Raw genomic sequence first — 27662 nt, 5'->3', positions numbered from 1 at the left:
GGTCTTTTCACTCCAGCTCAGTTTCAATGATCTTAAATGATGGGAGGATTTGAAAGTATCATAGCAATAAGAGAAGAGAAGGATATGAGGTTATCCAAACTTAAGGAGGAAATGCTTTCCATGTTCTTGCCCTTAAAACATGGAATGTAGAAGAACACAGCACAGGAACAGATCCTTTGGCCCACAGTGTCTTTGCGGACCATGATGCCAAATTAAACTGATCCCATCTGCCTGCATATGGTCCATTTTTTTCCTTTCCCTGCCTGTTTATGTGCCTGTCTAAATGCCCTCTTAAACGTTACCATTGTATCGGCTTCTACCATCTTCTCTGGCAGCACATTCCAGGCACCTAGAACTCTCTATGTAGAAGAAACTTGCCTTGAAAATCTCCTTTAAACTTTCCCCCTCTCGCCTTAAACCTATGCCCTCTAGTGTTTGACATTTCTACCCTGGGATAAAGACGCTGACTATCTGATAGAAATACTTCTATCAGGTCACCCCTCAGCCTCAGATACTCCAGAGAAAACAATCCAAGTTTGTCCAACTTCTCCTTGTAGCTAATACACACCAATCCAGGCAACATGCTGCTGAACCTCTCTGCGCTCTCTCCAAAGCCTCCACAATGTTCTTACAGTGTGGCAACCAGAACTGCACACAATATTCCAAATTGGGTCTAATCAATGTTTCGTACAGCTACAACATGATTTCTCAACTTTTATACTCAAGGCCCCGACCGATGAAGGCAAACATACTGTACACCTACTTTACCGCCCTATCCACTTGTGTTACCACTCTCAGGGAACTATGGACCTACACCTGCAGAAACTCTGGGACAGATAAACCAAAGAATTTCTCATTATAAAATTCAGCCTTGCTGTTTACCGCAAGAACTTCCCATAAAACATTTCCTTGCTGCTTATTAGTCTTTGTTTCACCTGGAAGAAAACATCCTACTACCAACACGGTAGTGTAGTGGTTAGCGTAACGCTATACAGCGCCAGAGACCCGGGTTCAATTCTGGCCACTGACTGTAAGGAGTTTGTACGTTCTCCCCGTGTCTGCGTGGGTTTCTTCCGGGTGCTCCAGTTTCCTCCCACATTCCAAAGACATATGGGTTAGGAAGTTATGGGCATGCTATGTTGGCACCAGAAACGTGGTGACACTTGCGGGCTGCCCCCGGAACGCTACACAAAAGATGCATTTCACTGTGTGTTTTGATGTACGTGTGACTAATAAAGATATCTTATCTTACTTTTCAGCTAGAGTTCTGCTTATGCCTCTGGGTTACTCATCTATTTGTCATTACATTTTAATCTTCCAAATCCTAATTGCTGATCCCTGATGCAGGCTTGTTTCCACAGCAATGTGAAACCAGTGATAAAAATACAAGCCCATGAACAGTGAGATAAGGGCCAGTTTGTGGTTTTATGCAGTTTTGGGCACTGTCAGACCAGTACTGTCATTACGTTCATTAACTTAATGTGCTTTCTTTTACATGCTGTACACAAAGGAAAAGAGCACGAACTGGGAATGTCACAGGTGCATGGTACAGCTCTCAGGCTTACCAGTCTTCCAACTGGCTGAAGTTCCACTTAACGATAGATCGTTATGCACTGTATCCACGAGCTGACCCCTTTCTGGATCTTCTGCTTGAAGATTTGGCCATTCTTGGTATCAGTGAAGTTGGTAAGGAGTCCAAGTACTGCTACTGATAGAGAAAGATATTTTCTGACTGCAGTTGATCTGAGTTGGTGCAAACAGTGACTCACACCTCAAGAGTGAATGCACAACACCAAATCATGTGATCTACCTGATTTATACTCCACACAAGCCACTTCCTAACCTGCAGTTGATTTCAATGTTATGTTGCCAGTGTATAAATGGTACAAGCTTTGGTAAAATCAGGATACATCTTTTGCTTAGCCTGTTAGTATTTAGTCACCTACATTCGAGAGGTTGCTCCAACTCTCTATGGATCAGACCAGGAAGACATGACGTGACACACTCACCCATCCTCCCCCATCTCTCCTTCCCCCACCCAACCACATTCCCTTTGGAGAGACTGAGTACTACTCTGACCTTGCTTTGGGCACTCTGGGCAAACATTTTGCCCCTGCCCACGCAGTCAAATAGCAGGATACTGCTCAAGCTTTATTGGGTGCTCAGTGTGAGCATCTTGAATCAGCACAGCCATTGCGAACCATCTCACCAGTCAAAACATGAAAATGTGACCTTGCTCAATCAACACCCTCTTATGTGGAAATACATATAATTTCATTGTTAGACTGACTTTCCACCCTGATCATCACTCTGTTAAATTACTTATTCACTGGGTGTGTGTGTGTCTATGCTGCAAGTGGAAAGTTCCACCGTTTCTATGAGTCACATTTCAGTGGCAGCTGTGAGTTCAATAGACTGAGGGAGGATGAGTGAGTATATTATGAGACCAGCTCATCACAAAGACTTGCTGTGAGGTTTGTGCAAGTTGTACAGTAAACCTTTGGTTACTGTAAAACTTGCAGTTAGAAATTAAGCAATAATCAGGTTTTGTTACAACTATTACATGACATTTAAAAGATATTGTTTCCACAAATAACCATTTAACAGGCAATATTAAATCACATTATAAATAGCAATAAACATCACTGGCATAGCTATTCTGTGAATTAATAACAGCTCATTCGGAAACTGTCAGACCTCCATTCTAATCCATAACATTGTGAGAGTCTTTGGAGATGAATTGGGTCTCAGTGATAATGTAATCATCAATTGTGATCTTTGGAATGACTTCACCTCAGTAGAAGAGTAATTACTGTTGAGTGAATAAAATTATTGATTGTTTGATGAGTGCAGACTTAAACAAGTTGGTCTGAGCTGAGTTCAACCAAAACAAATAAACTGATTACTAATAAGCTAAATAGCCCATGAATTTGTGTGCTGTTTAATATAAAAAAAAGTTCTGACTAGCCTTCTTAGTATGTCAATATTTTAATGCCTGCTCAGTGGCTTGTCAATGCTAAACAGTTCATTGATTATTTTAAATTCTAATACCAAAAACTGCAGATTCTTGGAATCTGAAATAAAACAGAAAATGCTGGAAATACTTAGCAAGTCAGGTATATCTGTAAAGAGCGAAACAGAGTTAGCATTCCTAAATGATGACCTTTTTATCAGAAGTAAAGATACACTGATAAAAGGTTGCTGACCTGAAAATTTACCTCAGTTCCTCTCACCACAGATGCTGTCTGACCTCCTGAGTTTTTCCAGCAATTTAAGTTTAAAGTTTTACTATAAATTCTATTTACTCATGTGTGTAATGGATCCTAAAATGGATTATTAAAGTAACAAATATATTCATGGAATGAACGACATTGGTATTGGCTTGAAGTAAAGACACCAGTTTTTTCTGTCTTCAAGTCGCTGAGCCAAGAGCACAGAACCAAGTCTTTTGTCCTCCCATGTTAATGCCAACTATAAAGCACCCATCTATACTAACCCCAATTACCAAGATTCAATCTGTAGCTGGCCATGCCTTAGTGAGTCATGTGCTCATCTGGATTGTTTAAATGTTGTGAGAGTAGCTGCTTTCACCTCCCACTTAGGTAGTGTGATCCACATTTCAACCACCCTCTGGGTGAAAATGTTCTTCAACAGAACCCCTCTAAACCTCCCTTACCCCAAACCAATCTCCGTTAGTTTTAGGTACTTCTCTCAATGGAAAAAGTTACCTATAATCTACCTTATCTGTGCCCTTCATAATTTTGTATACCTCCGTCAGCTCTCCCCCTCAACTTCCTCTGTTCCAAGGAAAATAAACTAGAATACCCAGGCTCTTCTCATAACTGAAACACCCATCCCAGGCAACATCCCAGTCAATCTTTGCACCCTCTCCAGTCCAATCATGTCCTGCCTTAGTATGATGGACAGAACTTCTCACAGTACTCCAGCTGTGGCCTAATCAGTGTTTTATAAATGTGCACCGTAATCTCCTTGCTCTTATGTTCTATATGTCAGCTAATGAAGGCAGGCATTCCATATGTCTTCTTCACCACCTTATCTACCTGTGCTGCCACCTTCAGGGATCCTTGGACTTGTACACTGAGGTCCCTCTGTTACTCAATACTCCCTAGGGTATGTCCTCCCAAAGTCCTCACACTTACCAGGATTAAATTCCATCTGCCGTTGCTCTGCCCATCTTACCAACTGATTAATTTCATCCTGTAGCCTCCTCACTATCAACAACACCATCAATTTTTGTGTCATCTGCAAACTTACTGATCATACCTCTGACATACCTCTGGAATTGATAAACAAACAATAAGGGTTCCAGCAGTGTTACACCACTGATCAGAGGCTTTCAATCACAAAAACATTTCTCTACCATCACCCCTCCCTCCTATTACCAAATCAAATTTGGACCCAAGTTACTAATTTGCCCTGGATACAAAGGGCTCTAACCTTTTGGGCCTGTCTCCATGTGGGACTTCTCAAATTTCTCAGTAAAGTCATATAGACTACATCAACTGGAATGCCCTGTCAATACATATTGTTATCTGCTCTCAAAATTCAATTGATCAGATAGGATCTCCCCTTAATAAAGCCATGCTGACAATCTTTGATTAATCCCTGCCTTTCCAAATGTAGATTAATCTCGAGCCTTAGAATTGTTTCAATAATTTCCCTACCACCGATGTCAGAGTCAATGTAATAATTTGTCTTATCCCTGCTGCCCTTTTTGAGTAAAGGTACCACAATTTGCTGTCCTCCAATCATTTTGCACCTCATATGTGGCCAGTAAGGATTTAACAATCTCTGTCAGAGCCCCAGCAATTTCCTTCCTTGTCTCCCATAGCAGCCTGAGATGTATCTCATAAGTCCTGGGGATTTATCCACCTTTAAGTTTCCAGAGACAAGCAACACCTCCTCCTTTTTAATGATTACATGTTCTAAAATTTCACCAACCCTCTCCCTGAATTCTCCAATGACAATATCCTTCCCCTTAGTGAATACCGAGGAGAAGCATTCATTTAAACCCTACCTCTGTTGTCTGGCTCCACAAACTTGTCACTTTTAGGACATTAATTGGGTTTTAGCCAATGGGGCTGAAACTCTTCTCTGCAGGCGTTCTACACAAAGTATGGAGGGGCTAAAATATTAATGAATGGTACCAGTAAGTTGATGATAAGAGTTATTGCCAGTAACACAGAAGTCAGTGGTCAGCTGTGGAGTTTGGTGGTGGCAATGCATAAACTCAAATGTTGATTTTCCTTTTCAGTCTATTTACTTATTCGGAACAGAAGCAGCTTTCATCAAACTTTGTCACAAGCTTGCACCAATCAGATATTTTTAAAGTTCTAAATTCTTGTATATCTCTGTTTGGAAGCTTTTCTCTTAAATTAAGGGGAATAGTTATCCATATTCCCATATAATCTATGTAAAAATCAAACTTCTGAAAATCGTATAATGCCACAACACTGCAGCAACCAATCTGAACCAATCAGCTACACTACAGATTTATGGCTGGCAGCACCCTATCGTACTGCTTGGTGACAAAGCTTACCCATCAAAAGAGCGAGAGTTCTGCTCAACTGCACTCAGATGTGGTACATGCATGGGATTGGCAACTTTCTTCAAAAACTTAAATATGCTCCATTTTAGTTAAGAATCCAGGAGGTCAAAATGACGCAATGGGCATTTTTTGAGCTGGAATTACAAGCTGTGTGTTGATAGGCTTGAGTGGTATGAGATGCCACCCCTACCCAAGGAGTCTTGCTTTGCTGTGGTGTGGAAACAGACTTGTCTTGTACTATGAATCCGTCCTGTCACTTCTTCGAGTACTCCAAGATGTAAACTGCTTCACTGTATCCACAATGATAGTCTATTTACCCTTGGGATTACAGCTTTCATTTAATAAATAAGTTTTTTTTTACATATTTTGCAGATTATACATATGATGAAAAAGCTCTGAAGGGGAGGTGCAACTGTAAAGAAGGTAGGAGAGCATTTAACTTTCTTCATCCTGAACAGTTTTCTTTCATTTCTAGAAGGAATGTTGACCTTGCTGTGACCTCACATTCCTGTTTGATTTCAGGTTTAGCATAAGATCTAAAATAATTAAATTTTAATCATTTTAGATCCTTTACAGTCATGGGCTAAATGAGGTGACTTTGCATTTCATTTTAAACCTCAGAACTAGGTGAGGTAACTGAGAGAGTGGTTGATGATGTTTTGGAATTTGGACACTCTCCCTCACTCTTTTCCTTGTGCAATAATTGGAGTGTTTGTGCTGGTTTAAAGTAAACTTTGCAGCTGCTCAGACCAAGGGAAGGGCAAGTATGAATCGATAGAAGAGCAACTTGACTTTGTGTTGTTTGTGGTTGGAGTTCTCTGGTACAATTAGTACTGCTATAACTTTTTCACATTCAGCTATGGTAAGAAAGTCTGCTGACAATTTGTTCAACCAGCTCCTTTTTATGAATGGGCTTTTGTTTGAAGCATTTGGCTCTGTGGCCCTTGATCACTGCTAGCATTGCAGATTGCGTCAAATCAGTTTAACTGGAGTCTATAGTATGGATGTTTACTATAAATACATGACATTTCTTTCCACCCACACAAGTATGGTTTTCTCCTTGGCAGAAGGATGTAAACACTTTTGCAGCTGATAAAGTGGTGTTTGTCTCTAAGAAAAGTGGAGAAGTGGACCTTGTGCCCAAATGTGCCCATATCAGATGTTTGATTTGATATGGAGCAGAAGGATAAAGGCTGGAGCCAAAACTGCCTGTGTGGGTCTGTGTATTACCCAGTATAGGGTGAATTAAATTCACTAAGTGGACTGTCACTTCCTTATCTGATATTTAACCAGTAGTAGGTTACCATTGTGGCTGAATCTTACAGAGCAATAGCCTGGAGTAGAGCCAGCTACTGTTCTGGGCGAGATGAGGTTTCCTGTACTCTGTTCTATTTTGCCACGACATAGTCTTTTTTTTACAAAACTGTGTGACATTTGTTTCTTACATGGGAAATGGTTTAAATTCAGATTAAAATTTCATTCCATTGGAAGATAAAATTTAGAAAAATTATTGAAGCAATTTTGTTGAACAGCCATTTAGAAAAAAATAGCCAATCCTAATAATCTTACATGTTTCAATAAAGCGATCTCTCATTCTTCTAAACTCTAGACTTTATTGGTTCAATCTGCTTTAGCTTTAATCTAAATAATCTCTTTGTATTTGGAATCCAACTAATGAACCTCCTCCATGATGCCTGAGAAGGCAACGATTTCTTTCCTTCAGTAAAGACCAAAACTTACTTTTATACCATGCCTCTCATAATAATGACCAACATCCCATTATCCTTCATAATTAATTGCAATGCCTGCATGCTAACTTTCTGTGTTTCTTCTGCTAGGACACCCAGATATTTCTGAACTCCATGATTTAAAAGCGTTACACCATTTAAGTAATATTCTGTTTTTCGATTCTTCCTACCAAAGTTGGTGTCTCACATCATGCTCCACCTGTCGTGGTTTTGCCCACTAAGTTAATCAATTAATGTCCTTTGTAAAGTTTTGTGTCCTCCTCACTACTAACGTTCCCAACTATTTTTGTATCTGCAACAAACATTGATACAATACACCTGTCCATTTCTCCAAAACCTTGTACTGTATATCCTTGAGGCCCAGCTCTACTCCCTGTGGCACCTGAAAACTGACCATTTATCCCTGCTATCTGCTTTTCATTGGTTAACTAATTCTCTATCCACACCAAAATATTACTCTCCGTACCATGAACCCATATCTTTCTATGTGGATCTTTATTGCAAGCCTCTTGGAAATCTAAATACATGGCACCTGCTGGTTGCCCACCCCACCCTACACTGGTTCCGCATCCTCAATGAAATCTACTAAATTGTTCAAACATGATTTCGCTCTCATAAAACAGAAGGATGTGAGGGCTTTGGAAGGGGTGAGAAGAGGTTTACCAGGATGCTACCTGAATTCGAGGGCATGTGCTATCAGGAGAGGTTGGACAAACTTGGGTTGTTTTCTCTGGAGTGGTGGAGGCTGAAGGGAGACCTGATAGAAGTTTATAAGATTATGAGGGGAATAGACATAGTAGATAGCTGGTATCTTTTCCAAGGGTTAAATGTCTAATACTAAAGGGTACACATTTAAGGTGAGAGGGGTAATTTCAAAGGAGATGTGTGGGGTAATGTTTTACACAGAGAGTGGTGGGTGCCTGGAATGCACTGCCAGGGGTGGAAGTGGAGGCAAACATGGTAGAGGCATTTAGTAAGCTCTAAGATAGGCACATGAATGTGTAGAGAATGGAGGGGTATGCACATTGTATAGGCAGAAGGGATTAGTTTAGTTAGGCATTTAATTACTAGTTCAATTAGTTTGGCACAACACTGTGGGCCAAAGGGCCTGTTCCTGTACTGTTCTGTTCTATGTAACTGGTGATATGATTCAGACCGTTCCTGGCAATATCACCTGTCTCACCTGCCGAAAAGTGAACAGATCTCTTGTTCTAATGTAAGCCCAACTCAATAGAGTGTTGAACTTGTCTCTCAGTGTGCTTTTGCGTATGATATTCAGCATGCATTTTTCGCATTATTTCCCCCCACTGTGTATTTGACCTCAGTTCTATTGCGTATTCTAGTTTTAAGACTGATGCAAAGGTCATTTTGCAAGTGAAATCTTGCCTTTGCCTTTGTGTTGAATCAAATTGTATTAGTGGGCACAAAGATAGCGGTTTTAGGGCAATAGGTGCCTATATATCAAGATCTAAAGATCCACATAAAGCAATATATAGGTTGAGCATATCCAAGGTTGATATCCTTCCACTCTGAAACAAAAGGTCATGATATAACCATACAGCTATCTGTAACCTGATTTGTATGGCGCCAGTTGGGAATTTTTTCCATTCCGAAATGCAAAAACAGACTCCACTTAGCTTAATTGTTTGGGATTCATTCCGCAGAAGGCTGCACTTTTCCCTCAATGTAAGAATTATAGTTATAATCAAAGGATGAGAGATGTGGGGAGAAAATGTAGATGTCTCACTAAAATAGAGTGCCTCCTCTCATTATAAAACCCAAAGCAGTACCTCTGTTAGAAAGCAACAAAACTTGCCAACATTTTCATTCTGAGTTATGATTTGACGTGGATAGCGTGTTGCATCTGAAGTTGCTGTTCTAGTGAGACTTGTATATGTTATATGAACACAATTTCATCTGTTAGAAGTTACCTTATGTTTTTCTCCACAAGTTGTGAAACCAAGTGGAGCCCATCTGAAAGTACTGTTAAAATTTCAGAACTTTGGAAAAGCAATCTTCAAACCTATGAGGTAAGTTAAGTTACCAACACCCATCAATAGAGAATATATTCACTTCAGTGCCTCAGCTGAAAAACAGCACCTCCATATGTGGAGGACTCCTGCTGTACTGCTTTAGAATGTTAACCAAGAATTTTGTGCTCAAGTCTCTATCAGTCTCTTATGAGTTTTCATAATGGCAGTAGACTTTGCAACTACTCCCAAGTTTAATAAAAAGATTCCACCGCCTCTTTATAATGCAGAAGTAAGCAATAGTGTTGGAGTCAATTGCATACACTGCTACATAGGCTCAGGATTTAAAAGATGTGCGCAAAGTACAAAACAACTCACAACAAACGACGACTCCAGTATGTTCCAGCACATGACACACTCAAGCCCATCTGCGGTGGGCATCTTCAGCTGCTGGCCACACAGCAGTCTGCACAAGGTCAGGAGTAGCTGAGGAAAGAGATAGGAAGGAGCAACTGGAGAACTAAGGATAGCGAGGTGGGCACCATTATGCATCACCCTTTCATTTATTGTAGGATGAAGGATCCACGACACTAAGAAGGGTTTTGTTCATTTTCTCAGGCAGAAGCGAGAAGAGGAGACTCCAGCGGATGTTTTTTATTTTGTTGACATTCAAAGACATAATGCTGAAATCGCTGCATTTCACCTGGACAGGTAAGGCCCTGGTTTACCCTGTGTAAGAAATCTAATGTCCTAACTTGGGAAAAGGATGAATTTTATGCTAAATTTCTAGGATTCTGTGTACTTAAAAAAATAAGTGATCCACAAAACACATCCACCCATGAAAACAACTGGATGGAAAGGTGATTTTAATTCAAATTCACGTTATTTCCAAAACCGTATCTGTGGAATGAGAAGTTCACTAAATTGCTGCATTATCTGTTCCACATTATCCATTTACCTACATCCCCTTCTGCTCCTACAGCAGTGAATTGAAGCAGCGTTCTTCCCTGACAGAAAGTGTACTTGGAGGAGTACAGCTGGTCTTTTACTTCCTCTGTCCAATGTCAGTTTACAACATTGCAATCCTCCTACTCCAGCATGGGCCTTGTATTCAGTCTAGAGATCAAGAAGGTAAAATTTAATTTTAGTAGAGTCACTGGAATGAAAATTCAGTCAATGCTTGCAATGGGCAGCTTATTGCCTGTTTTGTGTCTGTGCCAAAAGTGCATTTTACACTTCCCCCACACCCATCCCTGATTGACTCAGTCCAAGGAATCAGAGTGCTCTCAAGTCTGACACAGTTTGGCACTAATTTAGCTGTGAACCTTAAATTGTCCAGTGGCAGAGACTGATAGATTGTATGTATGAAATGGTGCAATGTTGGACAGGGCTGGCACTATTGTGAGCTCTGAGTTAAGATAATAATCTGCATAGTAGTGAGGCGAGAAAGGGGAGATTTCCACACTTTATCATTGCCATTGGCTAACCATAAAGCTCTAATGGTACTCTTGTCAATGACATGTAGAAGGGCATGTTGCAGTGAGGATATTGTAACCCTGCAATGGGACATAGAAAGACAAGTTGAGTGAGTGGGCAAAATCTTGCTAAATGGAGTTTAGTGTGGGAAAACATGAGGTCATGCACTTTGTAGGTCGAATCAAAGGCAGACTAATTTCAAATGGAAATGAGTGAAGTTCAGAGGGATCTAGGTGTTCTTCTGCATGAACCACAAAAAGTTAGCAGGCAGGTGCAAAAGATAGTTAAGATGGCAAATGACATTTCAGCTTTTATTCAAAGGGGTCAGAGTTTAAAATAGGGATCTTTTGTTACATTTGTACTGGGTGTTGGTGAAGCCATACCTGGAGTACTGGCACAATTTTCTTCCCTTTCACTTGAAGAGCCAGGTGCCTACTCCTGCTGCTAATTTGTTGTGTTCTTGTCATGGTTTATACAGAGACCATAAGCTATAGGAGCAGAATTAGGCCATTCGGCCCACTGAGTCTGCTCCAGCATTCAATCATGGCTGATTTTGTCAACCCCATTGTCCTGCCTTCTCCCTGCAACCCCTAACCCCTAACCCCCTTACCAGAGAATTTCAATCACAAGCACCGTCAAGAGGCCCTTAGAGTTATTCATCACGAACAACAGTGCAGTTGTTCAGAATTCTAAGAGTTCTTCCAAAACCAAATGGATGCAAAACAGCAGATGGACTGGAGTAGACACACACACACACACACACACACACACACACACACACACACACTGAGGCGCGCACACACACACACACACGCACGCACACACACATGGCACACTCACACAAAGCATACACACACAAACATACATGGACACATGTGTGCACACATACAGACACACACACACACACGCAAACTTGGCACACATACACAGACATGTGCACTCTGGCAGTCACATGCACACACTTGGCAGAGACACACACATGCACAGACAAAAGCAGGCATGTACACACATATGAAAGCAGATACACAATTACATCCTAAGCTTGCATTCCCAAAGACACATATTTCTGCATCAAAGGTTCATCTTTCAGACATGCCATTTGTTGTATTTGTTGATGAATTTGTACTTTCTTTTAAAGAATTCTCGATTTCCGCCGAGTTCCCCCAGTGGCTGGTAGAAGAGTTCACCTAAGTAAAGAAATTCAAGACCTGACCCAAAATGAGGATTTGAAAGGGAGTTTTTTCACCTCACCAGGTAATGAAGCAAGAGGCCAAACTCTGCCCTCTGTAGATCAAGGCAGAATATTTATGTACAAGGCAGAAGCTCAATAGCTCTTTTGTTTGCTTCTAACAGATGAGTTAAAAATAATTTAGTCATCATGCCATATTTTGGCCATAATTTCTAACCTGAATCAGGAGGCACAAAGGAAGGGAGGACAGCCTATAACTAGGAAGGAAGTGTAGGTTTCACGTTGTGGTGAGGCAATAACTTTTAGTGGCAACGTTTAAACAGTTGAACATTTACACTACAAACATGGATGTGACATCACACTGTTGAAGCACATTCAAAATATATAAACAAACAATAATGTTATTCTGGTATCCCTCTCATATGTGATGAGCAGTGCAGGCACTTACTTGCAGACGATGCTGGGAATTGGTTCAGAAGTCTAGTCAGACTAGTTGATTGCTTTGTTTTGTCCTCAACTCCTTCACCCATGTTCTGATTTCCTTTCCCTCATTTAAATCTCATAATCCCTCTCCCTGCCCCCCCACAGGCACTGATCCCAGCCTTCTCCCTCCACTTGTGTCCGCCAACATCTGCTCAACCACTTGTCCTCTCCCCATTTCTGTTCTCTGCCCAATCCTCTTTGGCTTTTGTCCCCGCCCTCACTCTCCTCCCACACTCTCCCTTTGATCCTATAGCATTCACCCCTTTTGATTTTGTCTCCTTGCTCAGATTATCCGATAAGAAGCACACTGATTTCAAAAATTTTATCTCTAACTTTTCCCTGTTCTGAATGTCTTCAATCTGTGATGATACAAAGGTATTTGTGCTCTGCGCACATGCACAGAAGGAGAGCGGGGGAAGGTTTAAAGGACATGTGTGGGGCAAGATTTTTTACACAGAGTGTGGGGGGTGCCTGGAACAGGCCACCAGGGGTAATGGCGGAAGCAGATATGAGATGGGTGTTTAAGAGGCTTTTAGATAGACACGTGAATTGGCAGAGAATGGAGGGATATGGATCGTGTGCAGGCTGAAGATATTTAGTTTAATTTGGCATCATGTGAGGTGCAGACATTGTGGGCCAAAGGGTCTGTTCCTGTGCTTTACTGTTCTATCTTCTATGTTCTATGACTCTTGTGCTTTGTACCACCACTAAGTCCTGGCACTTACACCTCCCCAAAACACATGCTCACTGAATCAGAGACTTTTCCAGGGACATTGTTTGCCTGGGAACAAGGGACCTCCTCTGGAGGACTCATCCTTATGTTAGGTATTAACTGTAGAATTGGACAGAACCAATCAACCTCTGTGGGAAAAAAACCATGCCATACCTACATCATAAACTTTTCTTCATAATGTACCCCAGTTGTTAGTCTGAATGAACGATTATTTTTCTAGTACTTTAAAGAGAGATGCTGAAACACTAGCCTATTCTGAAATCTTCACTAAGACAGTCAAATTGTAAGGTCGTCAGACCTCTGCTCTCAATGTCTAAATTCAGAAATAGTTTCTTTAGTGTAACAGCCAACTTACATCAACTTTGTACTGTGCAAGTACTCTGTTCTGGTATTCTTTAATTTTATGTTCTCTTGATAAACGCTTGATGCATTTCATCATCTTTCTATAATGCAAAACTATTTCACCATCTGAGAGGAGTTCTACACAGCAAAAATGGATATTCAGACAACCTTGTAACATCTTAAATTTGGCAACTCAACTAAATAGATTACCTAAATGACTGAAGCAAGATATTTGAACCATCAATACTCTCCTTTCACATGCCAACTACTTTCCTATTATTTAATCTCTGAAGGACAACCAAATTACAACAAAGCCAAGATACTAACTCTCTAACTCTCCTCAATAATTTATGAACCAGATGGCTCTGTAAACATCAGAATCATCTGGCTGCCTCTGGCCCCACCCCATCAGAGATATTGCCTCTGTCCCATTCCTCCCTCATCCACCCTTATAACAAGCTTGTTTTCTCTCTTTCTGGGTTCTAATGAAGAGTCTTCGATCTGAAACATTAATTCTGTTTTTCTTTCCGCAGATGCTGCCTGACTAGCTGAGTTTTCAACATTTTCTGCTTTTATTTCAGAATTTCTATCAGTTTTTTTGAGTACAAACTATCTTTCCATGCCTGCACCATACACACCATTCAAAGTTGGCCAATGCCAATGAACAATATACCCATCCAAAGACGATTCTTAAAAGAGGGAACGATTGCTCAGACACATTTTTAAGAATCCTTTACAGCACCTTCCTGCTTGGTAACACAGGCATAAGGTGTTTATTTCTCCTCTGCCTTGTCCTGTGTGTCTAATAGATTTCCTTTTTGGTCCCTCAATGCTCCCCCTAACAACCATTTCTGAAGTGACAGAACCTCCCAGATTCCATTCCAGCAGAACTGATGATCCTTTTTATTTCTCCACTCAAAGGTTTAAACCCGTATGTGGTCATCAGGACCTAAGGAAATGAATAATTATGATGTTTCTGTTCTTTTACAGACCACAATGTTTGTTTCTATTCAAAATGCCTTTATTCCTGTAAGACTGAGTATGCAGTGTGCGGGAGACCACACCAGGTGGAAGGGTCTGTGTCTGCCTTCCTGCCCGACCTCTACATTGCCCAGCGAGAACTCATCAAGAACCCATGGAGCAGGTCCTACACATTTGCAGATAAAGCAGAGTAAGGCTTTAGGTTTATTGTTATGCTTGATTTGGCTTCAGGGAGATACAACAGCCTTTCTATTCAGATGTTTGCAGCAGAAATGAAACAGGTTTAGTTAGTGCCAGTAACAGGAGGATCATAAGAAAAACAACCCAGCTTGGCCCTTTTCCATCAGCTCAGTGCACAGGTTGCAGCTTGCATGTTTTCTCCTCAATTTTTTTAAATTACCTAAGAATATGGACTTGAAATATTTGCATTGCATTGGTAAATAAGCAAGCATCTACATCAATGACAGCAGACATAACTTAAGGACAATATAAAGGCCGCCTCACCCTCACCAAACCACTGATGAAAAGCGTCTTTATTTTCCGATTGTATCCATTATCGTGGGGTGTAGCTGAGAATGCTCTGGCATCTGCTGACATTGTGGCATGGGCTGCTGTGCCTCATTTCAGAAGCTTGATAAATGAATGCCTGTGACAGTGCTTCAGGGTTCGCTCATTACATTGATGCATTCCTGCTGTGGATTATACTGAATGGAGCTGCCCACTTTATTAGGAGATTATATACTCATGCCGTTGGTACCCTGCTGGACTGCCAGTAATTACATCTGAGCCCCAATGCCAAGTTATTTCCATGCTCATGTTTCATCCCTGCTTGTTCTGCATTCCTTCCAGTTACTTGAGTTAGGGAATCGTGTGAAAGACAGGAAAGTATGAGAGAGATTGCTCATAGTAAACCTTCTGTTGAGTGTCCTTTCTGTTGTCAGCCACCATCATGGAGGGGAACTAAATGACGTGCTCACATGAGGGAGCTGCAGTGTGAAGCAATAGATAGTGCAGGGAAGTGGTGCAGTGCATTGATCGGATCATCTTGCTGAGAGCTGTGTTAAACACAGAGCTTTTAGCAGTTAGAATCAGTAATCGGTGCCCATTTACAGTCTGCCCATAGAGTTATGCATCTGTGCAATGGAGTTATATTGCTCTCAGCTGGAATCACATAGGATTGTTCTGATTGATGAGTGATGTTGGACATGAGTGGCTGGAAATGCTAACCCCTGCACGCCCTTTGAATGCCAATCAGTTTATCTCTCTCAGCTGATGCGACTACTCTGCTTCCCACTGCACCTTCATGTTAACCAGCAGTACAAAGGGCTAGAAAGTTGAAGTAGTGATTACACCAGCAGGGAGGAACAGAGACAAGGAGAAAGTGGAGGGTATTAGCCACATGATAGCTTCCAGGTTGACGGATGGTAAAGAAGGTGTATGGTATGCTTGCTTTTATTAGTTGAGGCATTGAGTTCGAGAGTTAGGAAGTTATGTTGCAACTTTGTAAAATTCTGCTTAGGCCACAACTGGAGTATTGTATTCAGTAGTGGTCGGCCCATTATAGGAAGGATGTGGAGGCTTTGGAGAGGGTGCAAAAGAGGTTTACCAGGATGCTGCCTGGGTTAGAGAGCAAGTGCTATAAGAGGAGGTTGGACAAACTTGGGTTGTTTAATCTGGAGCAGCAGAGACTGAGGGGAGACCTGATAGAAGTTTATAAGATTATGAGGGCATAGATAGACTAGACAGCCAGTACTTTTTTCCCAGGGTTGAAATGTCTAATACTAGAGGGCATGCATTTAAGGTGGGTAAGTTCAAAGGAGGTGTGCGGGGAAAGAGAGTGGTGGGTGTCTGGAATGTGCTGCCAGGAGTGGTGGTGGAGGGAAATACAATAGAGGCATTTCAGAGGCTCTCAGATATGTGAGTGCACATGAATGTGCAGAGAGTGGAGGGATATGGACGTTGTGTCGGCAGAAGGGACTAGTTTGGTTAGGCATTTAATTACCAGTTTACTTAGTTTGGCAAAACATCATGGGCCGAAGGGCCTGTTCCTGTGCTGTACTGTTCTATGTTCAGTCTGTAGATGATCCAGATTCTGCAGCAAGCCGTTACAGTGAGTGGGTAGTGGAGCTTTTCAGTGATATGTACAGAACAGTGCCTATGCCCCTGTAAAGGAGAAAGTGAAACGTGTAGAGGGAGCATTTATATTATCTGATATGTCAGCAAGATTCTAGACAATTCACTGTTTACATTGGTTTTGTATATGTTTGGAACTTTGACTATGCAATGTGATGACGCAAGCCTCTCTATTCTCTCTGTAAGGGTTCCTTCTCACCCTTGCAGTGGCAGCCTCCCTCATACCCACTGTTGGTAGATTATATTGTGGGTGCTTATCTAGGTTTCTCCTCCAGTGCCTCTTCCTCTGACTTCTGCTCCTCTCCATGCTGATCTAAAGGTTCCAGGGCTCCATCCTCCAGATCATGTCACTGCCTGTGTATGGCTGGATTGAGCAGTATCCAGCACATAATTATGAAAGCTGTACACCTGCACAATCACTTGGAGTATATTGGAGGGGGCTCCCAGACTGATGGAGACCTTTTATGGGACAATGCAATTCTTCACAATGATCCTTGTACCTGCGTGGCTTTCATTATAGTGGTGTTCCACATCAGTGTGAGGGAACCATGCATGAACAAGGGGCCAGGGAAAGAGAAGGTCATCCTTGTTCCCCAGGATCCATTCACATGCACACTGGCGGTCTTGGAAGACGTCAGGCAGTTCACTGTCCTTAAGGATGATTATGTCATGGGTATTTACCATGAGGAACAGCTTCTAATGATCCAATACAACCTGTGCATTCAGTGAGTGGCAGCCTTTTCTGTTAATGGAAAGGTTGAGGTTATTGAGTGGGCCTCATGTAGGCACATGAGGGCAGTTCAATGGCTGTCTGCACTTGTGTGAAGCCAGCAATTCATGTGTATCCCACTGCGTGACCTCTTCCTCACGGAAATCAAAATAGGAAAGGTCATCCTCTGTAAATAAAGTGCGAGTGAGCAGCAAATTGGGTGACAAACCAGCAGTCTCCTATGACTGCTTGACCGTGCAACAAAGGTAAGCTTGACTTCAATGGAGAGAACAGTCCTGGCAATGAGAGTTTAACATAACGTCTTCCCTGAATAGGTCACATATTTCCAGCATGACTGCCCTTCAGAACCTGAGGCTGTAAAGATATTGTTCTAGATATGAAAAGACTCTGTGAGAATAGAGTCTTTTCTGTGGATGTGTGTGTGTCTTGGGGCGAGATGTCATCCCACCCTACGTTGCTAGTCAACTTATTCATTCCCTCAGTAAAAGATGGTTCCCGTTCCCCATTGCCTGAGTATTTGAGCTTTTAAGTGCAAGAACAAGCCCTCATAATGGCTTTCAGCAGGGTCTGTGAGCTTTGCGTGATGCTTGAACAACCTAAGGTGATTTGTAAAGGTGGCTGCTCTGATGTCCCACTGCCTTTAAATCACAAACAAAGCTGCAAAGTAGTACAATGTACTCCGAACTGAACTGCGAGTGAATCTCAAAACTGGAGCTCTGCTCCCAGAAAGTCCCATTGGTAGTGTTGAAGCTGGAAGAGAGAATCATGGTCAGCAAAGATGTTCCATCCTGTGCTAGTTTTCTTTGCTAGGGTGTTGTTCATATTTATGCATAAACAGAGGCACAGTGGGTCCAATTTCTAGAACTTATTTGCATAATCAATGACTACTGACTCAGTTAATATCGTGATGTGTGATTAACAATATCTTTGAGCATGAGTTCAAACACTATTCTAATTGCTTGCTATTTTTTCCCTTTAGGTGGGAAACCAATCCAAACTATTGTAAAAAGATCAAAAGAACTCCTCCATACAATGAAGGCAGTAGACTGTTGAACATCATCGATATGGCTATTTTTGACTTTTTAACAGGTAAATGTTTGAAAGGAAAGAAATCTCCAGTGATGGGGTTGAGTTCCATGAACTGGGCAAAGGTGTTTGGCTTGCTAACTCAAGGATATAGTTGATGCCAGAAACAGTCTGTGTTTAGATTTGCATTTGTAAAGCACACAGTCTGTCACTCTCCTAGAAATTACAACATGGAACTGAGCTAGGAATGCCCTTTTTGTATTTCCCTGCCTGTGATGAGCTCCAAGGATTGCTATAATTGTCCACAGCACCCTTTATCAGTGTCCTTTCACTTCTGTTGGCCTGTGCATTAGGAGGACATTAAGCTGTAGCAAGCTAACCAGGCACAGTCATTAGCTCTGAGGTGGAATCTTGTTCCTTCTTGAGATTTAAGGAATTTCCTTTGGGTCACCTACACCTTTATTGCAGTCAATGGAAAGTTGCCTTGCCCTTCACCAATCTTCTCACTTCCTCATGTCCAAAGCAACTTGCTTGGTTTTATCAGGAATTGGGAAGGGTTTCAGGAAGATCAGAAAAGCCTGCCGAGTGCCTCCATCTCTCAGAGATAATATTTCACTGATGGATCCAATTCAGCAGTTTACATAAGCCAAGATAAATGTCACCTGATGCCAAATTTAATTCTCCACCTTAAAGTGACTGCTTTCGGCCCAAATCTGAATAAAAGTGTGTGCATGGTTATAGAAACTCCCAAGGCATTGTAAGGAAATGAATATAAGTAAAAAAATTCAATAGAATCAAGGCATGTTATTTCAGCTTGTAATAAAATAGAAAGTGATGAAGAAACACAATGTTCAGAGGACTGGTCCACTGCTTAATTTCATGACTTATCCCTGCATTCAAATTTTTTCAGGAAAAGAAATATCTGTTGCCATTGTGCACAACTCCTCTTTGAGTCTGCTTTCTTCATCTCTATTCCAAGCCCCACTCTTTGCCCAGGTAACTGGATCTAACCCTCCCCAAAACAGTTTCTTTTCAACTATGTTATTGCTCTTCATTTTAGACCCCTTCACTGAGGTTTGGCAGCTTCTTATTTTGCTCATGAGTCTGTTGCTGCAGCCTTCAGTGGCAAACAACAAGGCCTCAACCAATTTTACTCTTGTTCCTTCACACATGTTAGAGAAAGAGAAAGACAACGTGAAATCCAGAACTGAGGCCGAGGTGGGGAGGTGAGAGAACCTGGCAGTATTTGATATCGTTTAAGAAGTTGTCCATTCAGGACAGAGATGAGAAGAAATGTCTTCACCCATTCAATCATGAGTCCTGGAGTTCAAGAGGACTGTAGAAGCTTAGTTGCTGAGTCAAAAGGTTTTTGAATATGAAAGGAGTTGTGGGTTAGTGCAGGAAAGTGGTGCCAAGGTAAAGGTATGATCTTGTTGCATGTTGGAAGAGGCACGAGGGATCGATTGGTCTCCTCCTGCTTCTGCTTCTTTCATCCTCATGTACATTGTATTAGTCATGCACGTGCAACCTATGCTTTAAAGAACCCAAGAAAAAATTCTAGTGTAATGGCATGGAAATGGTTATAATCACACTGCATTCTTGGGAAAGTCCTTTTTCAAGCACAAAACCCTGACTAAACAGTGGTATATCATTGAATTTCTAGGATATTCTTTTTTAATTGTTGACAGAAGGAAAGGCAAACTGCCATAGGACTTAAGAGCATTGCTGCATCCAAGAGAAAAGACCTTGGAGCAATTCCGAGGATTCAGCTTAGATTCAGTGATGAATATTTGGAATTAATGATGATCTCTTTTTATCAGAAATTGTGTTAAGTTTATTAAACTGCTCAGCTCAAAGTGAATATTTCAAGAAAGGATCTTGGAATATAAAGACAATTCTGGTGAACTCCTTTTCCTGCAGTCAATGCTTCTAAATTTGCTTCCAGGAAATATGGATCGACATCACTTTGAGGTCTTCACAAAGTTTGGAAAGGATGGCTATATCATTCACTTCGACAATGCCAGAGGGTAATAGCTTTAACAATTTATATTTAAGTATAAAATGTTATTAATATAATCTTAGTGCAGAATCCAAAGAGAGCAAGTAAAATATTATTATAACAGTGAAGAAGGTTATCTAAGATTTCAATAGTATCAACTGGGAAAGTGAGCCAATGAATGGCAGATGGAATTTATCTCGGACAAGTGTGAAATGTTGCATTTTGGGAATTTAAAGCAGGGCAGGACTTAAACAGTGAACGACAGAGCCCTGGAAAGTGTTGAAGAAGAGAGTCCTAGGAGCACAAATACACTATTGCCTGAAAATGGCGACACAGGTAGCCAGGGCGGTGCATTAGGCATTTGGCACATTTGCCTTCATCAGTCAAAGCACTGAGTAGAAGAGTTGGGACGTCATGTTACTGCTGTGCAAGACATTAGGATAGAGGTCAAAAGACCGTACATGGAGTACTGTGTGCAGTCCTGGTCACCCTGCTAGAGAAAGGATGTCGTTAAGCTGGAAAGGGTGCAAAAAAGATTCACGAGGATATTACCGAGACTGGACAGCTTAAGTTATAAGGAGAGATTGGATAGGCTGGGGCTTTTTTCCCTGGAGTGTAGGAGGCTGAGAGATGACCTTATGGAGGTATATTAAATCATGTGGGGCGTAGATAAGGTGAATGGTCACAATCTTTTTCCCAGGGTACGGGAGTCTAAAACTAGATGTGAAAGGAAAGATTTAAAGGGGACCTGAGAGGCAACTTTTTCACACAGAGGGTGATGACTGTATGGAACGAGCTGCCAGAGGAAGTAGTAGAGGCAGGTACAATTACAACATTTAAAGGGCATTTAGACAGGTACATGGATAGGAACGGTTTAGAGGGCTATGGGCCAAACTCAGACAGCTCAGGTAGGCAACTTGGTCAGCATGAATGAGTTGGCTGAAATGCTTCTATAACCCTTTTCAGTAAAGGACTCCATTTTAGAATCTGAATTCTCAGATAATATAAATATACCCTGAGAAAGGATAACAGTGGAAGACTACAACCAAGGCTTACTTTATCCAGGTTTTGCGCTGTGATTTGTTCTTTTTGATCCCCTTGTTTACCTTCAGCTCAAACAATCTGCATTAGTAATCACTGAATTCAGTAGACTTCCTATAACTTTTGATCAGAGGTGCTAGACTCAGAATTGAAATCCAGTCTTCTGTGTTGTGTTCTAATATTGATAAACATAGAAAGAAATATGATGGATCAGGCTTTAAAAAGGATCAATATTGAGGCATTTATTATCATTAAGGCACGGTAGCGTAGTGGTTAGTGCGATGCTTTTACAGCGCCAGCGATCGGTGTTCGATCCCCGTCGCTGTCTGTAAGGAGTTTGTACGTTCTCCCGTGTAAGTGTGGGTTTCCTCCAGGTGCTCCGGTTTCCTCCCACATTGCAAAGACGTATGGGTAGGTTAATTTGGGTTCAAAATGGGCGGCGCGGACTCATTGGGCCGGAAGGGCCTGTTACCACGCTGTAAATAAAATTTTAAAAATTAAAAAAAAAATTTCAAAACAATTTCTCTTAACATGAAGGGATCAGGTTTTTCTATACACAGGAAAATGACACTTGATCTTATGCTTATTTTTGGACCCAGACAGAAAAACCTCATGTACACAGGTAAACATAATTACTTACACACACAAAATTTGGCTTCAAAGTTCTGTAGGGAAGTTCCAATCTTTTATGTCAGTGGAAAGTCAGCAAAGCTGCAGAAAAGTTTTAAATTAATAAAATAAATGAATACTCATACTGTTTCAGCAGAGATTTTGTCAATGTTAGAGCATAAGGTTGTGAGATTTATGCAGAAATTCTCCCCATTCCTTTCTACATTTACAGTTAACTCTCACTGTTTTGTGTGCTATGCAAATATGGGAAAGAGCAGGAATATGTGTTAAGTCAGAGGATGTGCTGTGATTGTATTGAATAGCAGAGTAAGGTAGAATAGTCTGCTCCTATTTTTCTGTGTTTCTATGTTTCTATATTACTTTAATTTTGAAGTCCCCAGAAACTCGATGTTGATCATGCTTTAGACCAAGAAACCAAGCACAGAACTAGAGACCTGCCCATTGAGCTGCAATTCCAGTTATGCCAAAGGAAATATTTTAGAAACTGTTGGAAGTGGCCTCCTTTCTCATTGGTTGTAATCATGCCACTGCTTCTTTACTGGAAAACTAGGTCAACTGTGCTTTTCTGATTGGGATATGAACAGGACACTTGGGTAAATCAATTTGTTCAGTCCATCATCCCACAGATTTCTACCTTTGCCACCAGCAATGATAGACTCTGCCCAAGTCCCATGATATACTCCAAACTGCATGAAGGAACTTATTTCCTGGTTGAAATAATACAAACTCACCTACTGGATCAAATCTCACCCATTCCACCTGGTGTTGGGATCATTGGAAATTGACAAGATTGGCAAGAGGCTGTTAGCATTGGGTAGTTACAATTGTCTGTGTCTCAGTTGCTAGCACTCTTGCCCCTGAGTCAGGCAGTATTTATCCCTCGATCAATATCATTTGCTATTATCACATTGCTGTTTTGGCAAGTTTACTGTTTGGGCATTGGCTGGCATGTTTCTTATGTTACAACATGACTACACCTCAAATTTCAAAAGTACAACGTTGACCATAAATAGCTTTGAAGCATCTTGAAAGGGACAGGAAAGATGCGCTGTCATTACAAGACATTATCTCAGTGCTTTGCTGCACTTTGGAGAGAGCTTTCATGAAAATGTTACAGAGAAGCTGACAAGATACGGCGATCGTTGCTGATCAGGACTGGAAACCAGAATCAGAAAATAAATATAGAGGTGTCACAGAATCTCAGTGCAGGTTATTGCTATGCAGTCTAAACCGAAAACGCTTCTGCTGACAATTATCAGGCTGAATGTTGCCCAGTTGTGCTGCATGCAGACACAGAATGTTTCATGGTTTAAGGAATTGCAAAAGAAACTGAACACTGTGTGACCATTTGCAAAGATCCCCACTTCTGACCTTACAACAGAAAGCAAGCCATTGAAAAAGCAGGTAAAAGTATTTGGGCCTACGACACGACTCTGGAGAGAGCTGCTGTTGTGATATCTTGGGGCTGGAGTAATTGGGTTCCAACAACTGCAACAATCTTCCTTTGTGCTCAATGATTCTAAACAGCGGAGAGATTTTCCTGCTTCCAGCTGACTTCACTTTCATTAGGATTCTTAAATATCTCACTTCAGCATTCCAGCTTTGTTGTCAAGAGCAGTCACTATCAAATCACCCAAGGCATTCAGCTCTTTTCCCCATGTTTGGCCTAAGACTGTAAGCTTGGAGTCATTTCATTCTGGTGGAAGCCATAATGGAGTATTGGTTGTGGTTATTTGTGACTAAGTACCAGGTGATAATACTATCAAAGGTATCTTTCTTCACTTTACTGAAAATTGGTAGTTGATTGTTAGGCAGACATTTCTGATCATAGAACAGCCAGTTTAAAAATAATGAGGTTTTTTTTAAAGTGATCAATTTAAAATGTATCAGGTTATTTCGAATCTAAAAGCTTTGCTGATCATATTCTATACACAGCTAGAATATGGCAGCATCCAAGCACTGCTTTCCACTCACTGTTTTATTACCCTGCTGTATCCCTCATTATAATCAGCACTTGGCTAGGTCACTCTAGTCACTAACAAATATTACCTGAGTCATTTATAGTGGAATTTACAAAGATTTCTTGCAGATCGGCACTGCACCATGTAGTATTGTTGCGTCTATCCTGTCACAAAGCTACCTTTCATATAACACTACTACTCTGTATTTATATAGCACCTTCACTATGGTGAAGTGTTTTACGGTACTTCCCAGGTGCACCTTTGAACAAGGTTCGACATCAACTCACATCAGAAAATATAAGGGCAGATGAGCTTAAGCCGAGGTAGGTTTTAAGGAGCGTTTTTGAAGAGAGAGGTTTCGGGGGAATACTAGATTTCAGGGGTTGACAACTGAAGACATGTCTACGTGACCTAAATAAAATTGGAGATGTCTCAGAGGCCAGAAATGGAGGAGTATGGGTAACTCTAAGGATTGTTAGAGGTTACAGGTAGAGAGGTGAGACTACAGAAGGATTTGAATGTTAATTTTAGAACTAAGGCATTGCTGGACCAGGAGCCAATATGAGCCACCAAGGACAGGAGTGATGGATGAACAGGATGCTGGAAGTTAAGATGTGGGCAAGGGAGTTTTGAATAATTTTAAACGTCCAGGGTGAAGTATGGGAGGCTGGCTAGTTAAGTCTAGAGGGACAAAGACATGGAAGAGGTTTGCCACTGCAGATGAGCTGAGGCAGGACAGAATCATATAATTGATTAGCCATTCATTAAAATGTGTGCTTATTTTAGCAAGGCAGCAGCCAGTCTAATGAATCACTGAGAACTTGTACAGTAGACACCTATTAACATCAAACAATTTCTGACTGTGTGTCACGCTGATCAGAACATCTGAATGTCAGTACTCTCCTGTCAACTTTGACAAAGCAGTCCATAACACATTTCTTTCTTTCTCTTAGGTTTGGGAAACACTCACATGATGAACTCTCCATCCTCGCCCCCCTGACCCAGTGTTGCAGGTAAAGTCATGCTGTCAGCATGATATATAAATGATGGAAATTGATAAGATAAGATATATTTAATTATTAGTCACATTACATCAAAACACACAGTGAAATGCTTCTTTTTGCATTACTGAGAATGTTCTGGGGGCAGCCCACAAGTGTTGCCACTCTTCCAACACCAACATAGCATGCCCACAGCTCCTAACCTGTACGTCTATGGAATATGGGAGGAAACCGGAGCACCCGGAAGAAACCCACGCAGACACGGGGAGAACGTACAAACTCCTTACAGACAGCAGCGGGAATTGAACCTGGGTCGCTGGCACTGTAATAGTGTTACGCTAACCGCTACACTACCATGCCGTGAAATGAGATCAAAATGATGTGTCTATGCTTCAGGCACAATTTGGACTGATTTAGCAGAGGGCCAGTCTGCATTATATGGGTGTAAACTGCACCATTGCTAATTTTACTCCCCAAGAACAGTGATGAGGCACAGTGCATATTTTCAATGTTAGACATACTTCTTGGGCCTTATAAAGACAATGAATGGACACACTCCAACTTCTTCTGATTGAGTCTAATGGCTTAGTACAGCAAGTGTGAACTCTTCATGTGTTTGAATGTGAAATCTTTCACTGTGATAGCATAGCTTGTGTAGGAGTCGTGAAATCCAGGCAGGAATGTCCTGACTTCTATATTTAACTGCATAGGTGCAGATGATGGGTGTTACTCTCCCACTTACTTGGTAACAGTGTTGTTTGCAGAGAACCTCACTATTGTTCTTGCCACCAAATCTGGGCCCTCATGTTCCAACTGGTAGCACTAATCATTGTATTGTCTGTTTTATAGAATAAAGAAGTCAACGCTCTTGCGTTTGAATCTTCTGTCACAGCCGGGGTATCAATTAAGTGACGTCATGCGGGAGTCCCTACTTCTCGATACCCTCAGTCCAGTTTTAACAGAGCCTCACCTACTTGCACTCGACAGACGTCTGCAGGTAATACTGAAGGCAGTTCGTGAATGTGTGCACCAGCATGGAGGTGCTGATGTAATCATGGACGATGTGGGAGATGAATTTGATGGCATGGACTTCAACTCCAGTGTGCTGGCCAGGTAACAGGCCACAAATGTCAAGGAAAGGGAGTTCTATGAAGGCAAGGACTGCAACTTGAGTGAGGATAGAATGCTCCCCATATTTAAAAAGCAAGCTCTCTATTGCTGTAGACACAGGAGCCTGCAGATGCTGGAATTTGGAGCAACAAACAAGATACTGGAGTAACAGAGTGGGTCAGGCAGTGTCTTTGGAGGGGAACAGGCAATTAATGTTTTGGGTCAAGACCCTTCATCCAGTCCTAATGAAGGGTCTCGACCCGAAACATTGACCGTCCACATCCCTCCACAGATGCTGCCTGACCCGCTGAGTTCCTCCAGTATCTTGTTTGTTGCTCTCCATTGATGTGTTTGTATCAAATTCTCAGGCCAGTTTCAGCTCATCCCAAAGCTGTACTAATGCTGACTGATTTGCCTCAATAAGTTTTCCCCTCCAGTTTCAGAGTGTAGCCTGCTGAGTCACCTGGCACTTGCTGTGCTTTGCTGCATTGGTTCAGTTCTTGCCAGAACCATTAGGTGGAGCACCTGATCATTGGTTGAGTGTTGCACTCAACTGGGTGAATGAGTCACACTGCCTGTCTTGCCTGGTGAGTGTGGACTTCCCTGCTGAAGTTGGCATATCAAAGCTGCAACCCTACCCTGTCCACCTGGTGTAATTCCACCCATAGGGCTATGACCTCAACAGTTACAAATCTATAAACTGGAGGTGGGTGAGAGGAGTTCCAGAGTGACATACGTACTTTGCTTTGCACTGGTGAAAACTTATTGGAAGCTCCCATCTGCATGATGGGAAGGGTTAGCCTGGGCAAATGAGCTTTGGTCTGGGCAAGAGGATTAGTCTGAGCAGAGGTTTGTCCTGTCCATTACAAATGCTGGAAATCAGAAATAATAATGGAGAATGCAAAGGAACAAGATAACAGAAGGTCAGATGACATCTGTGGAGAGAGGAAAACAGATTTAATGTTGCAGATGGATGACCTTTTATCAGAGCTGATGAAAATCATTGACCTGAACTGGAGACAAAAGAGACTGCAGACGATCGAATCTGGAGCAAAAGGCAACCTGCTTTAGGAACTCAGCAGGTCAAGCAGCATCTGTGGAGGGAAGTGGACAGTCGACGTTTCAGGGTGAGACTCTTCATCTGGTCTGGGAGGGTAGAGGGGAGATAGCCGGTATAAAGAGGTGAGGTGAAGTGGCGGGGCCAGAGCTGGCAAGCGATAGGTGGGTCCAGGTGAAGAGGGGTGATAGATGAAGGAGGGAAGAGTGGAAACGGCAACAGAGGCTGGGAGGAGATCGGTGGAGGCAACAAAGGGCTGCGGATGATGGAATCTGATAAGAAAGGAAGGTGGAGCTTGGAGCCAATAGGGGAGGTGAGGTGTGTAGTTGGGAACAGTTGGGGGGAGGGAATCCTGTGGGACGATGTGTGGGTAATAGGCAGATGGAGTAGCTGAAGGAAGGGAAAGAAACAGGGAGATCGGGGGCTGGGGGGAGGTGAAGTTGGGTGTGTTTAGGGGAAACTCTTGCCACAGCGGGTCAGCTG

General features: G+C 41.8%; 1 protein-coding gene across 2 annotated transcripts in view; it reads left to right on the top strand.

Annotated features, from left to right (window-relative positions):
- fam20a (FAM20A golgi associated secretory pathway pseudokinase) overlaps nt 1-27662 on the top strand; it is a 49822-nt gene that overhangs the window by 19090 nt on the left and 3070 nt on the right. Inside the window, exons 2-11 of one of the 2 annotated variants that reach the window (XM_052032662.1) lie at nt 1511-1686; nt 5942-5992; nt 9269-9347; nt 9906-9998; nt 11902-12017; nt 14501-14681; nt 18334-18443; nt 20326-20407; nt 24965-25024; nt 25862-26009. In XM_052032662.1, the coding sequence (XP_051888622.1) occupies nt 1511-1686; nt 5942-5992; nt 9269-9347; nt 9906-9998; nt 11902-12017; nt 14501-14681; nt 18334-18443; nt 20326-20407; nt 24965-25024; nt 25862-26009 (1096 nt within the window). Of the gene's footprint in view, nt 1-1510; nt 1687-5941; nt 5993-9268; nt 9348-9905; nt 9999-11901; nt 12018-14500; nt 14682-18333; nt 18444-20325; nt 20408-24964; nt 25025-25861; nt 27562-27662 lie in introns of those variants that run through there. The other variant, XM_052032661.1, reaches the window with a different exon arrangement.

This window comes from Pristis pectinata, chromosome 18 (genome assembly GCF_009764475.1).
Source record: "Pristis pectinata isolate sPriPec2 chromosome 18, sPriPec2.1.pri, whole genome shotgun sequence".
Taxonomy (NCBI): Eukaryota; Metazoa; Chordata; class Chondrichthyes; order Rhinopristiformes; family Pristidae; genus Pristis; species Pristis pectinata.
This window is presented reverse-complemented; position numbering and strand designations above follow the sequence as displayed.